At 49.8% G+C, this 14,651-nt stretch overlaps 1 protein-coding gene across 22 annotated transcripts in view; it reads right to left on the reverse strand.

The window, feature by feature from the left end:
* The window catches only part of LOC135010635 (thrombospondin-4-like), a 509,209-nt gene that overhangs the window by 286,164 nt on the left and 208,394 nt on the right, over positions 1-14,651 (reverse strand). For 14 of the 22 annotated variants that reach the window (XM_063952406.1, XM_063952399.1, XM_063952408.1 and 11 more), the window contains 3 exons: positions 9,130-9,174; positions 3,800-3,844; positions 2,853-2,897 (listed from right to left, as the gene is read on the reverse strand). The exons of 2 other annotated variants lie outside the window; for them this stretch is intronic. In XM_063952406.1, the coding sequence (XP_063808476.1) occupies positions 2,853-2,897; positions 3,800-3,844; positions 9,130-9,174 (135 nt within the window). The remainder of the gene's footprint in view (positions 1-2,852; positions 2,898-3,799; positions 3,845-9,129; positions 9,175-14,651) is intronic. 6 more of the 22 variants (XM_063952413.1, XM_063952410.1, XM_063952405.1 and 3 more) reach the window with 2 other exon arrangements.

The raw sequence follows: 14,651 nt of genomic DNA on the forward strand, positions 1-14,651 counted from the left end.
TGTGCCGTTTGGAATCTGCATCACCTGACCACTGTCGTGTCCATAAACATCTTTTGGCAGATATGGACATCGCACTTACTCTTGATGCAATATAGTCAATAAAATACTGTCCCTGTCAAGGGTATCAATATTTTTAGTCAGGGAATCCGACCAAGCCACCCCAGCTCTGCACATCCAGGCTGAGGCGATCGCTGGTCGTAGTATAACACCAGTATGTGTGTATATACTTTTTATGATATTTTCCAGCCTCCTGTCAGCTGGCTCCTTGAGGACGGCCCTATCTATAGACGGTACCGCCACTTGTTCTGATAAGCATGTGAGCGCCTTATCCACCCTAAGGGGTGTTTCCCAACGCGCCCTAACTTCTGGCGGGAAAGGGTATACCGCCCATATTTTCTATCGGGGGGAACCCACGCATCATCACACACTTCATTTAATTTATCTGATTCAGGAAAAACTACGGTAGTTTTTTCACATCCCACATAATACCCTCTTTTGTGGTACTTGTAGTATCAGAAATATGTAACACCTCCTTCATTGCCCTTAACGTGTGGCCCTAATAAGGAATACGTTTGTTTATTCACCGTCGACACTGGATTCAGTGTCCCTGTCTGTGTCTGTGTCGACCGACTAAAGTAAACGGGCGTTTTAAAACCCCTGACGGTGTTTTTGAGACGTCTGGACCGGTACTAATTGTTTGTCGGCCGTCTCATGTCGTCAACCGACCTTGCCGCGTGTTGACATTATCACGTAATTCCCTAAATAAGCCATCCATTCCGGTGTCGACTCCCTAGAGAGTGACATCACCATTACAGGCAATTGCTCCGCCTCCTCACCAACATCGTCCTCATACATGTCGACACACACGTACCGACACACAGCACACACACAGGGAATGCTCTGATAGAGGACAGGACCTACTAGCCCTTTGGAGAGACAGAGGGAGAGTTTGCCAGCACACACCAAAAAACGCTATAATTATATAGGGACAACCTTATATAAGTGTTTTCCCTTATAGCATCTTTTTTATATATTTCTAACGCCAAATTAGTGCCCCCCCTCTCTGTTTTAACCCTGTTTCTGTAGTGCAGTGCAGGGGAGAGCCTGGGAGCCTTCCCTCCAGCCTTTCTGTGAGGGAAAATGGCGCTGTGTGCTGAGGAGATAGGCCCCGCCCCTTTTTCGGCGGCCTCGTCTCCCGCTCTTAACGGATTCTGGCAGGGGTTAAATATCTCCATATAGCCCCCGGAGGCTATATGTGAGGTATTTTTAGCCAAAAATAGGTTTTCATTGCCTCCCAGGGCGCCCCCCTTCCAGCGCCCTGCACCCTCAGTGACTGCCGTGTGAAGTGTGCTGAGAGGAAATGGCGCACAGCTGCAGTGCTGTGCGCTACCTTAAGAAGACTGAGGAGTCTTCATGCCGCCGATTCTGGACCTTCTTCTTGTTTCAGCATCTGCAAGGGGGCCGGCGGCGAGGCTCCGGTGACCATCCAGGCTGTACCTGTGATCGTCCCTCTGGAGCTAATGTCCAGTAGCCAAAGAAGCCAATCCATCCTGCACGCAGGTGAGTTCACTTCTTCTCCCCTAAGTCCCTCGTTGCAGTGATCCTGTTGCCAGCAGGACTCACTGTAAAATAAAAAACCTAAGCTAAACTTTTCTAAGCAGCTCTTTAGGAGAGCCACCTAGATTGCACCCTTCTCGGCCGGGCACAAAAATCTAACTGAGGCTTGGAGGAGGGTCATAGGGGGAGGAGCCAGTGCACACCACCTGATCCTAAAGCTTTACTTTTTGTGCCCTGTCTCCTGCGGAGCCGCTATTCCCCATGGTCCTTTCAGGAACCCCAGCATCCACTAGGACGATAGAGAAAAAATGTTTTTATATTATTTTTTTTTACAACTTACAGTGACAATAAACAGTGTGGTTCTGCTTGTGAACAGCCACTTTAGATGAACACAGCACAGCCGATACAGCAAAATACAGTGCAGAATACAGCAGCATGCCCCTGCACACACACACTATTTAAAGCACAGATTGTGAGTCTGGACACAGTACAGCCAATACAGCAGAGTACAGCACAGCATACAGCACTGTTCCTCTATACACACTGATAATAGAGCACAGCTTGGAATCTGGACACAGCACAGCCAATATAGCAGAGTACAGCACAGCATACATTAGCGTGCCTGAGAGTGAAATGGCGCCGAGTCTCGACCGCTGCACCCTTATATAGAACCCAAAACCTGCGAGAATCTGACACTGGAATGATGATGTTCAGATTCGAATTGAAATCCGAGCTTGGCGGGAAAACCCAAGCCAGGAATCGGATTTGACTTGGATCCCCATGTTCGGAGTTCATCTCTAGCTTTAATTAGCATTGCCAGTGTGCATGGGCTGTGTTCTTTTTTGCAGAGGCTGGGTTAGAGTGCAGTGAAATTGCAATCAAGGGGACAAGAGTGACCTTGGAAAGTAGAGTCCATATTTTGTTTTCTGTCTAGGCCAGTCTGTCCAATGCATTCAGGTACCAGCACAGACCTTCTGTTTTCCCCCTGTTTGTGTCTTCTTCCCCTTTAGACCAATTCTGTATGACGCACTTAGGTGCTAGCACAGATAATGGTGCTTGTTTCTCAATTAATATTTGTGGGAGAAATCATATATTTTGGGACACAAAAGCAGCCCACATAGTTTTCTATGGGGGCTGCTCTACTTTTGAATGTGATAGCCATTGTATCCTATGGGCTACATAACACACAATTTACCAGGAGAGGGATCTGCGCATGCAGTAGCACAGGGGTCCGAAAGGAGAAGTGAAGTGATTGCACCTTTTGAAGTTAACAAAAAGGATTTGAGTGGCCTTACCTTGAGTAGAGGTTGGAAAGATTTTGCTATTATCTCCATCTTTATCTACATGTGTTGCAATTAAAAAAAGGAAAGCAACATTAGTGTTAATTATAATTAGTCAGTACTGGTGATCACTGAATACCAAAAGAACAGCTACTTATTAAATCTGTCACATTGATATATGTAGTCTTATATTTGAGAAAATAAATACAGCTCAATAGCAGCCTTGATATATCGGTTAATCTCAGAAAAAAGAAGACAGGGCTTTCTTGAATGAAAAGAATAACAACTCTAAGAATAGACATAAAAAAAACTCACTGTCGCTCACTAGTTCTTGTGAACTACAAGATCCAACATGCCCGACTAGCCAGAGGTCATGTTGGGTTTGCAGTTCACAATAGCTGGAGGGCTTCAGCTTGCTTTTATTCTACGGCAACAGGCAAACATTACACAAGTCATTATTGTGCTACCTATCTAGCAGCCTACAGCTAGTCCTTGGCCAGGTCTGGTTGTGAATTACAGTTATTGTAGTGGAGTCATAGTGCGGTATCATATTAGCTGCGGTGAATTACTGCAGCTAATGGATTCCCCCAGGGCTATTCTATTAGATCCATAGCCCGTCACTTATATGGGATTTTTCTGCAGAATCCCCAATAACCAGCCCCACGAGACCCGTTATCGGACGGTAACACATGGGTACACAAACTTATCACGGATCCCATGTTTTATCGCCCGATAATGTGTGATTTACCGCACTGTAAAAACACGCTGTAATTGAATAGCCCAATAGCATTACTGGGCTAAAAAACCCGTCATTACCGTGCGGTAAGGTAACTCACCGCACGTAGTATGATACCGCCCTTAGGCTGAAAATACTCTCAAATATCTTGCAGCATCTCATAGATTCCATTCTCCATGACCTCACTTCTTTCTGCTATTAATAATAAGGGTGTGACTGAGCTTACCTTGACTAGTGGATGAGAGCTTTTTGTTTAGAATCCCATCTTGATCTATACGTATAGGAAAACCACAATAGTGTTAATTAGCCAGTACTGCCTATTATTGAATACAAAAACAAAATAGCTACTTATGAAGTCTTTCACATAGTCCACACATAGGGTCATATTTACTACATTCCATTTTTAAAATGCGATTGCAGTGTGATATTTTCGCCTTAGTTTGCATTGTGTATCACTTGAGTGTATTCAAATTTCCAGGCATGGACAGAGCTTGCAAGAAAGCTCTGTCCCTGCGAACCCCTCAGCACAATTATCACTGTTTGTTTTTTTTTAAATACAGTGAGAATGTTTATGTGCAGCCCAATCCCACGCCCCCCGAAACAACAATAGGTAAATGATCAACATAATTGAGCAACAAATCCCATAATCCCAGCACAGCTAAAAGGAGGACATGATGAATATCCGGATGGACCACACTATCTTCAAAACACCCATAAAGTATATTTTAGGGTTCAATTTACACAAAAAAGGGACATGGTAACTCATCTGCCTTAGGTTGATAATGCTAACTGAACCCACTTTTTTTTTTTGCAACAAAAAAAATACTAAGTATGAAGTAAAGGAATGTCTAATGAACTCTCAGAGTCAGGTAATATTGATAAAACATTTTTACTGGAATCTCCATATTTTGATTGATAAAGGGTCAAAATGTCAAAGTCATACGTGGATTAGGCACTGAGATGTGATTTCTTTTCACATCAGAAAAAAAACAAAGCATCAGTAGAGGCAATTCCCAGCAATTTTTTTTAAACTTTGAGGCCTAGAGCAGAAAAATTTGGCATGGGTTAATAGCTACGTGGTAAAATCAAGTGTACAAAGTATCATGAAAATCTGAGTCGGTGGGTGTCATGCCTGGATGAACTGACATGAAATGACCGAGGCAGGAGGTATGTGGAATCAACCAAATCTGGAGTACTAGCAGCACTAGCAGTGGGGGGAACAGTACCGGACACAGCACCTACTGCACAAAGTCACCAGCAGAGACTCAAAGATGGGAGATCACAAAATGGCAGCGGGTACAGCCAGTACACCACTCGCACCAGCAATACAGGCACCTGTGAGGGTCAAATTAATCAGTGTAAGTCAGGCAGAAGCAGTTTGTCTTGCAGATAGGGATCTGAGAGGAGCTCCCAAAGATAGAAGAAAGAAGACACTGGAATGAAAAAAAGAAAGAGCTGCTGGAAGGAAGACTGAAGAGAGAGGAGGTGAGAGAGAAGACTCCATGGTAATAATACCAAAAGAAGGAAGTCAGGATTGGAACAAATAATTCAGCCACTAGGCCCGTAGCACATACATATTTAATTAAGCACTAGGCCTGTGGTACTGTGGCAATTTTGCCCTGCCCATCCAAAAAGTTGATCACCATAAAGAGCGCAAGGCTCTGACCTTCCACGCTTTGCCTCATAGGATAGGGCACTGAGCACAGATACACCAGAGTAGCTAATGTAGAGGCCACACAACACCATGGAGTAAATAGGTCTATGTTCAATATATGGAGTGTATTAGGCACTTGGACTACTACACTGTGAAGGCATTTAGGTCTGGGGACAGATAGAAAGTGACCACACTTATTGTGTAAGCATGGGAGTGTGTGTTGTGAGCATGAGGCCCTGCTCTAAATAAGCTGTTGAGTTTTTGGAGACCTGTGCGCAGGTCCCCTTGATAAGGTAACAGATTTGCTAAGTATTATAATGAGACCCATCGGGGCAACAAACAGTCAAGCTCCTGAAAGGAGGAAACCCACAAGGTTATTCGCTATGCACAATGTACTGTAGCAACCAGGGGTAATCCTTTGTTACCTTCAGATAGGTTCCCACAGTCACTCAATTGCCACTCATTTCCACTCAATTTTGACCACCTCACAGCTCACAATATTGTTTTCATCCGCTTGAGGTTAAAGGCTGCAGCATGCTGGCTTGTTATTAAGTGACAGAGCAGTGGCACAAACACACGGCAGTTTATAGCACATCTATGAAACATTGCCACAGGTAACTGGCGTACAGTGCACAAAATTGTACTAACAATAGATCCATATGTGTTTTTTTCTTTTTTTTCTTTTGAACTGGCAGCTCGGTTCAAACTGCGTGGAGTCACAGGGTTTTGAAAAAAAGTGCACTAGAGTAAAGGCACCAAACAGTACAAACAATAGAACTTACATATACCGTACCAGTCAAAAGTTTGGACACACTTTCTCATTCAAGTGAATGAGAAAGTGTGTCCAAACTTTTGACTGGTACTATATAGTAACATAGTAATTGAGGTTGAATAGAGGCAAAATGCCCATCATGTTCAACCTGTTTTAAGTTGTGTTGATTATAATGTACCTGCTGAAGTAATGTTTTATGACTAGTTAACAACTATAAATCATGTTACACCAAGATTAACAACGTCAATATTTTAAATTTTATAACCTTGGATATCATTTTCAATCAGAAATTTATACAATCCTTTTTTAAATGCATTTACAGAGTCCACCATTACTACCTTCCCTGGCAGTGAATTCCAAATCCTTATTGCCCTAACAGTGAAGAACCCTTTCCTCCATTGCATACAGAATTTTCTCTCCTCCAGCCTTAGCGAGTGCCCACATGTCCTAAACAATGTTCTTTTAATAAATAATTTCTCTGATAACTCTTTCTAATGCCCCTTTACATATTTGAAGATATTAATAATGTCTCCTCTTAGACGCCTCTTTTCCAGTGTATACATATTCAACCTAGTAAGCCTTTCCTCATAATCCAGTCCCTCTAGCCCTTTAATCAATTTCGTAGCTCGTCTTTGAACCCTTCCGAGTTCACCGATATCTTTTGTATACACTGGTGCCCAAAACTGAACACAATATTCCAGGTGCGGACGTACTAATGATTTGTACAGCTGCAGGATTACATTCTCGTCCCTTGTCTCAATTCCCCGTTTTATGCATGCTAGCACCTTACTTGCCTTTTTTACTGCGCTTTGACATTGTGTACAGTTATTAAGCCTATTATCAATGAGTACTCCCAAATCTTTTTCCAATACTGTTAACCCTAGACTTTCCCCATTTAATATGTAGGATGCAAGTTTGTTTTTAGAGTCACGGTTCAATTCAAACTGCATGGAGTTGCAGAGCTTATAGATGCACCTGAACAAAGCATACTAGGGTAAAGCGCACCAAACGGTACAAACAATACAAGAATATCTTTATTTAGCACTTCGTAGCACAAGTTTCACTGCAGCAATTCAAAGGGGTTTTATTTTATTTTATTATGTACATGAATAATAACCACACAGGTGGACAGTGCACACAGGTTGTGCATACATTAAATAATACATTTTTTTACTTTATATTATTATTATTTTTTTGCGACTTACAGTGAGAATACACAGTGTAGTTCTGCTTGTGAACAGCCACTTTAGATGGACACAGCACAGCCTATACAGCAAAATACAGTGCAGAATACAGCAGCATGCCCCTGTACACACTGACTATTTAAAGCACAGCTTGTGAGTCTGGACACAGTACAGCAGAGTACAGCACAGCATACAGCACTGTTCCTCTATACACACTGATAATAGAGCACAGCTTGAAGTCTGGACACAGCACAGCCAATATAGCAGAGTACAGCACAGCATACATTAGCGTGCCTGAGAATGAAATGGCGCCGAGTTTCGACCGCGGCACCTATATATAGAACCCAAAACCTGCAAGAATCTGACACCGGAATGATGATGTTCAGATTCGAATTGAAGTCCGACCTTGGCGGGAAAACCCAAGCCAGGAATCGGATTTGACTTGGATCCCCATGTTCGGAGCTCATCTCTAGCTTTAATTAGCATTGCCAGTGTGCATGGGCTGTGTTCTTTTTTCTTTTTTGCAGAGGCTGGGTTAGAGTGCAGTGAAATTGAGTCCATATTTTGTTTTCTGTCTAGGCCAGTCTGTCCAATGCATTCAGGTATCAGCATAGACCTTCTGTGTTCCCCCTGGTTGTGTCTTCTTCCCCTTTAGACCAATTCCATATGACGCACTTAGGTGCTAGCACAGATAATGGCGCTTGTTTCTCAATTAATATTTGTGGGAGAAATCGTATATTTTGGGACACAAAACCAGTCTACATAGGGGGGCTGCTCTACTGTTGAATGTGATAGCCATTGTATCTTATGGGCTACATAACACACAATTTACCAGGAGAGCAGGCCCGGCCCGATGCATACGCGGGCTACGCAGTGGTGCCAGCAAGCGGCTCGATCCGCTCCCGGCCACCGCTGCCCGGCGCGCACTGACGTCTCCAGCGGCGGTGTCTATCTGAAATTCTGCGCTGGCCGTGAGCCAATCAGATCTCGCGGACCGGCAGCTGAGGCTCCTGATTGGCTGCCGGACCGCGAGCTCTGATTGGCTCACGGGCCGGCGGCGAATTTTAGATAGACACCGCCACTGAAGACGGAGTGGTAGGATAGGCGCACAATGCGCTCTCCTCCCCTCATAGCAGCAGGTGAGCAGCACTTTTTTATTCAGGGGGGGGCACTGTGGGGACATGTATCAGCACTGGGGGCATATATGGCGCTGTGGGAGGCACTGTGGGGACATGTATCAGCACTGGGGGCATATCTGGCGCTGTGGGAGGCACTGTGGGGGCATGTACCAGCACTGGGGGCTTATCTGGCGCTGTGGGAGGCACTGTGGGGGCATGTGTATCAGCACTGGGGGGCATATCTGGCACTGTGGGAGCATGTGTAGCAGCACTGGGGGCATATCTGGCACTGTGGGGGCATGTGTATCTGCACTGGGGGCATATTGGGCACTGTGGAGGCATGTGTATCTGCACTGGGGGCATAGCTGGCACTGTGTGGATATGTGTATCTGCACTGGGGGCATATCTGGCACTGTGGGGACATATGTATCTGCACTGGGGGCATATCTGGCACTGTGGGGATATGTGTATATTCACTGGGGGCATATTTGGCACTGTGGGGATATGTGTATCTGCACTGGGGACATCAGTCATCCACTATCTCCCTGTCACCCCTGCCTCAGTCACCCACCCTATTATCTCCCTGTCACCCACTATCACCCTGTACCACGGGAGGTACAATTGTGTAGCCACACCCCTTTCTTGTAAGACCACACCCCTTTTATCCCATCAAGGGGCGCCAAAATAGATTTTTGGTTAATAAAAAAAATAAGCTTGGGCCGTCCCTGCAGGATTGGGATCTGCGCATTCAGTAGCACAGGGGTCCGAAAGGAGAAGTGAAGTGATTGCACCTTTTGAAGTTAACAAAAAGGATTTGAGAGGCCTTACCTTGAGTAGAGGTTGGAAGGATTTTGTTATTATCTCCATCTTTATCTACATGTGTTGAAATTAAAAAAAGGAAAGCAACATTAGTGTTAATTATAATTAGTCAGTACTGGTTATCACTGAATACCAAAAGAACAGCTACTTATTAAATCTGTCACATTGATATATGTAGTCTCATATTTGACCAAATAAATACAGCTCAATAGCAGCCTTGATATATCGGTTAATCTTACTCAGAAAAAAGAAGACAGGGCTTTCTTGAGGGAAAAGAAGGAGAGCGAAATGACCGCATAGGAATAGAGAGAGTTAAACCTCCTGTGAGGGGTGGACCTAACTGTGAGGAAAAGTACAGCCCATGGTAGAGAGGGGAGGGTTCAGTATATATAGAGACTGCTAGACCAGCTTGGTCTCTCTTGCTGCTGAATTGCCTCTGGTGAGTGCTGCATTGCAGAGTCACTAGACTTTTTAGCTTGTTTTGCTAGCTTTGCATTGCTTTGTGTTTCTTGCCACTCCCCTTCAATTCACAATCTGCTTGGGATGGCCGCCTCTCGCCCTCGCCGTGCCGCCGGGACCACAGCTCGCTACCGCTCATCAGGCGGTGGGTCTGGGCCTGAGGATGGGCTAGCTGGCCCAGCTGCCGGCTACCCGTCTTCCGGGGCCGACGCGGGCGCCGGTGCGGATGGGGCGCGGCAGACTCGGTCCTCCATGCCGCTGGTTTCCGGTCCGGTCTTACCGTCCGGGCGCGGGCAGCGGGGAGGGCTGGGGGCACAGGCAGGACGCCCGGAGGTGGCCGGGCATCGGCCCTCACCTCCGGGTGCAGTGTTGGCGGCTCCGGTGCTGCGTTCGGGCGCCCGCGGGCGCACGCATGCACGCCAAGTTGGGCGGCCGACGGAGGCTGCCGTTTCGTCTCCCATGTCCCATGCGGCGGTGGCGAGTCGGACGAGGCCTGTCGCGGGGTCTCGTCCGACGGTCCTCTCAGCGGGGCACAGTAGCGGAGGGTTAGTGGCGGGAAGCAGCGGGCCACGCGGGTGCGCGTACGCCCGCGCTCTCAACAGGTGGCGCCGTTCGCGCACGTGTGCACGCAGCGGCGCCACTGGTGTCCTCATCTCCCCTGCTGCCTCCCTTGCAGCCGGAGTCCGGCGGGGAGCGGCGGCGGGGGGGACGTAACGGGGGCGAGCAGGGCAGCATGGAGTCCCGCCGAGGCGCCCTCCCTGCGGGCGGAGGGAGCTCCGGCCTGTAGGGGGAGGGCGCGCGCGGGGGGCCGATAGCGGCGGGAGCAGCGCTTGCGACGGACGGCACGCACAAGTTGGGAGCAGAGACTGGTGGGGGACCGCGCCGCTTGTGGTCAGGGGCGCCACCGGTTCCCCAGCGGGCCAGTCGGTGCTTCGGACATCGGGCCCCCTGTTGGCGCCTGCCGGGCGCCGGGCAGGGAGGCGCGCACCGGCATCTGCGGGGGCTCCCGCGGGTGCCGGCAGTGATTTTTGGGGAGGTCAGGACCCCTCCGGAGAGTTGGCGTCGGCCCTGTCAACGGTGGTGGCGGCATTGGGCTCGCTGGCCACATCCCCGGGGGCGGCAAGGCGTTCCGGCACGCGGGCGGTAGCGAGCGTGTCCGGTGCGCGGCCGTGGTCGGCGCTCAGCGAATTGCACGCGCTTGCCGTGATCTGGGGGCAGCCGCGGCGCAGCTAGGACGCCGTCCCGTGCGGGATGAGCGAGGGCGCAAGGTGGGGACGCCTTCGCCCCGGAGTGCTAGGCATGCGCCCCGATTGGTTTCTGGGTCCTTTGCTCCATCTTCTTCTTCAGGTGATCGCGGTGAAGTTGAGATGGTTGGGAGCGACGAAGAGGATTTCGCAGTTTCCACACCGGAGGATTCCTAGTCCGAGCAGTCGACAGCATCAGGTGAGGTTGAGCAGTCGTCGTCGGGCTCCAGCACGCGCTCCAGTTCTCTCAGTTCTTCCTCTTCTTCTTCCCTGTCGTCGCCGGCGTCCGAAGTCAGTAGCACAACTAGGGCGAAAAAGCGCGCAACAAAATACGCCAAGAGGGCGGCGGGGCAGCAGGAGAGGCGAAAGAGACGTAAGCGGCTTAGCAAGGCCGCTCGCAGGGCCAAGAAGCGCCGCGATTTGCCTGGGGTAGTCCACTGCGATTACACGGCCGTGCTGCGGGGGTTGCAGGATAGCTGCCGTAGGAAGATCTGCAGGGGCGATTATGTTGTTATGTTCGTCCTGACGAAGGACGCAAAGAAGGACTATAAATCAGCGACAGCTAAGAAGGGCATCGGGGCTGAGGCTTTCCGTACCTTCGACAACTGGCTGGCCGGTTTTTGCGTCCTTGCGGCTTGTTACCTAGAAGATAGGCCTGACGAACATATGAACGTCATTAGGTACCTGCACTTAATACACGATATGCAGCACACATCGTCAGACATCGAATGGCGGATGTATGACGAGAAATTCCGGGAGAAACAGGACTGCTTGCAGGTGATTGACTTTGGTTGCAAGGACGTGGAAGTCTGGCTCCAGGTCACCCGGACTTCTCAACCCGCTAGGGAGCCCCGGAACCCGGGGGCGGACGGGCACCGCGCAGGGTCGTCCGCCCAAGGGACCGGCGGGGACGGCGGATCGTGCAAGACAGGTAGATTGGCCGTCCGTGGGAGGGGCAGGCCGCAGCGAAAGGGAAGTGCTTCGCATTTAACAATGCGTCCTGTTCCTTCGGCAAGCAGTGTCGGTTTTGACATTTGTGCTTGCAATGTGGCGGCTCCCACCCAGCCTCTACCTGTTTTAAAGGCAGTCGTCAGGGTGCGCGGGGTAAGCAAAGTTACACAAGACCGGCGCGAGCGGGAGCGCTCCGCAGGGCACCAACGCCAATTAATTTGGATGCAATGGCCAAATGGTTGGAGTGGTATCCAAATAGTGCAGACGCTCAGTTTTTGTTTCAGGGTTTTCAGTTTGGTTTTCGCTTGCCTGTTGTGAGCGAGGTTTCGGTCCGGGCTCACCGGAACCTCCAGTCTGCTCGCGCCTTGCCGTCGGTTCTGCGAGAGAAAGTTGATAAGGAGTTACGGCTGGGTAGGATGGAGGGACCGTTTAGCTCACCCCCGGTGGATAACTTGGTCATCTCCCCAGTGGGGGTAGTTCCCAAGAAGACTCCAGGTGCTTTTCGGCTCATTCAGCATCTTTCTTACCCGTCGGGGTCGTCGGTCAACGACGCGATACCACCGGCTCATTGCTCGGTGGTGTACCAGTCGTTTGATGAGGCGCTAGAGTTGGTCCGTAGTTACGGCCCTGGGGCCCTGATGGCTAAGATCGATGTGGAATCCGCGTTTCGGTTGCTACCGTTGCATCCGGGCTCATTCCGTTTTATGGGTTTTCGGATCGGAGCGGAGTATTTCATCGACAAATGTTTGCCGATGGGATGTTCCGTTTTCTGCTCGTTTTTTGAACGTTTTCGCACATTTTTACATTGGTGCGTGGAGTCTTCGTCAGGGGGTCATGGAGTCGCACATTACCTCGATGACTTCCTGTGTGTGGGTCCGGCGAATTTGCCACGCTGCGGCGACTTGCTGTTCAGCATCCGAACTCTGTTTTTTCACTTTGGCGTTCCTGTGGCCGAAGATAAAACGGAGGGGCCGGTTTCCTGTCTATCATTCTTGGGCATCGAAATCGACACGGTAGCGGGGTCATGTCGCCTGCCTCAGGCCAAGGTTGCGAAGCTCCGAGAAGCTATATGCCAGTTCGTAAGGTCGCGCAAAGTCACGCTGCGGCAGGCGCAGTCCTTGCTGGGCCTTTTGACCTTTGCTTGTCGGGTAATCCCGATGGGCAGGGTTTTCTGCCGGAAGCTGGAGAGGGCGACGGCGGGGTGTGCCAGGCCACATCATTTCATCTGCTTGTCCTCCGAGATTAAGAGGGATTTGGCCGTATGGGCCTCGTTCCTGGGGGACTTCAACGGGGTGCGTATCTGGCAGGCCCCAACGGTCGACAGCGCTCGGCTGCAGCTGTTTACCGACGCGGCGGGTTCCTCTGGGTTCGGTTGCTACCTTGAGGGATCTTGGGGCGTGGCTTCGTGGCCGGAGGAATGGCATCGCGAGGGTTTAACTAAGGACCTTTTGCTACTGGAGCTTTTCCCCATTATGGTGGCGCTGGAGGTTTGGGGCGATCGTCTGGCTCATCGCAGCATCTTGTTTAGATGTGACAATCTGGGCATGGTGCATGCGATCAATAACCAGAGGGCGAAGTCGCTGGTGGTCCTGAGGGTGCTTGGACCGTTGCTGCTGACATGCTTGCATAGGAATGTGTGGTTCCGCGCGCAGCATGTGCCTGGTCTGGAGAACGGAATTGCCGACGCATTGTCACAAAGTCAGTGGGAGAGATTTCGTTTGTTGGCACCAGAGGCCGATGAACGAGGGTTTCAATGTCCCGGTTATGTCTGGCAGGTGATCGGGCCGGACTGGAGGGTCTAGCGATGCGGTCAGCGGCTCCGAACACGCTCAAGGCTTACGGACAAGCTTGGAGCGAGTGGGAGGAGTTTGTCCGAGGACGAAGTCAACAAGGTAAGAGCGGGCATCGGATGATGCTTTCTTTTATTTGGCAGCTGTTTGTTACGGGTAGGACCAGAGCGGTGGTGTCCCGGTACTTAGCTGGTATTTCGTTCTTTAATAAAATCAAGGGTGTCTCTGACGTGACAAAGAGCGGGCTTCTGCTTAAGGCAATGAAGGGGTGGGCACGCGTGGCGCCAACGCCGCCTGATAGGCGTGGCGGCCCATTGATGCGGCCTTGCTACCGGCTGTCATCAAGGCGGTTGGCGGTATCGCTTCGTCTATTTTTGAATCGCTTCTGTTCCGGTTGGCGTTCTCCATGGCTTACCACGGAGCCTTTCGGATTTTGGAGCTTGTAGCGCCATCTAAACGGGTGGATTCGCGCATGCTTCTCGAGGACGTGGTGGTGGGTGAGAGGTCCTTGCTGTGCAGATTGCGTCGCTCTAAGACGGACCAAGTACGTAGAGGTCGATGGGTCACCTTGGTTTCGTCGCTGGAGGAGAGCATTTGCCCGGTGAGGTTGGCATCGAAATATGCGGCAGTTCGGCCCGGTGGGCGGGGGTCGTGGTTGCTGCATTATGACGGTCTGCCCTTGACGAAATATCAGTTTCGTTGGATGCTGGGTCGCTGTCTGGCGAGCTTGGGCCTTCCACCCGCTGCTTTCGGGACGCATTCCTTCCGCATCGGGGCTGCGACGTCGGCTGCGTCAGCAGGGCTTTCCGTGGCGGAAATCCAGGCAGTGGGGCGATGGAAGTCATCGAGTTACAGACGATATATTCGCCCCGTTGCATGATTTGTTTGTTTGACTAACGGTTCTGTTTATTTGTAGTTGTATAAGTCATGTTGTAAAGTTTAGTACGTCCTTGTGTTGTGTGTCCGTTTGTCTCCCCTGTTTATCCTACTCAGAGATTAGCCACTCGCCGCTGCTGGCAGCGGGGGTCTGGAGTTCTTTTGCGATTTTTTTGCCTGACTTGACGGACTGAATTCTAATCTACAATTT

This window comes from Pseudophryne corroboree, chromosome 2 (assembly GCF_028390025.1).
Source record: "Pseudophryne corroboree isolate aPseCor3 chromosome 2, aPseCor3.hap2, whole genome shotgun sequence".
NCBI lineage: Eukaryota > Metazoa > Chordata > Amphibia > Anura > Myobatrachidae > Pseudophryne > Pseudophryne corroboree.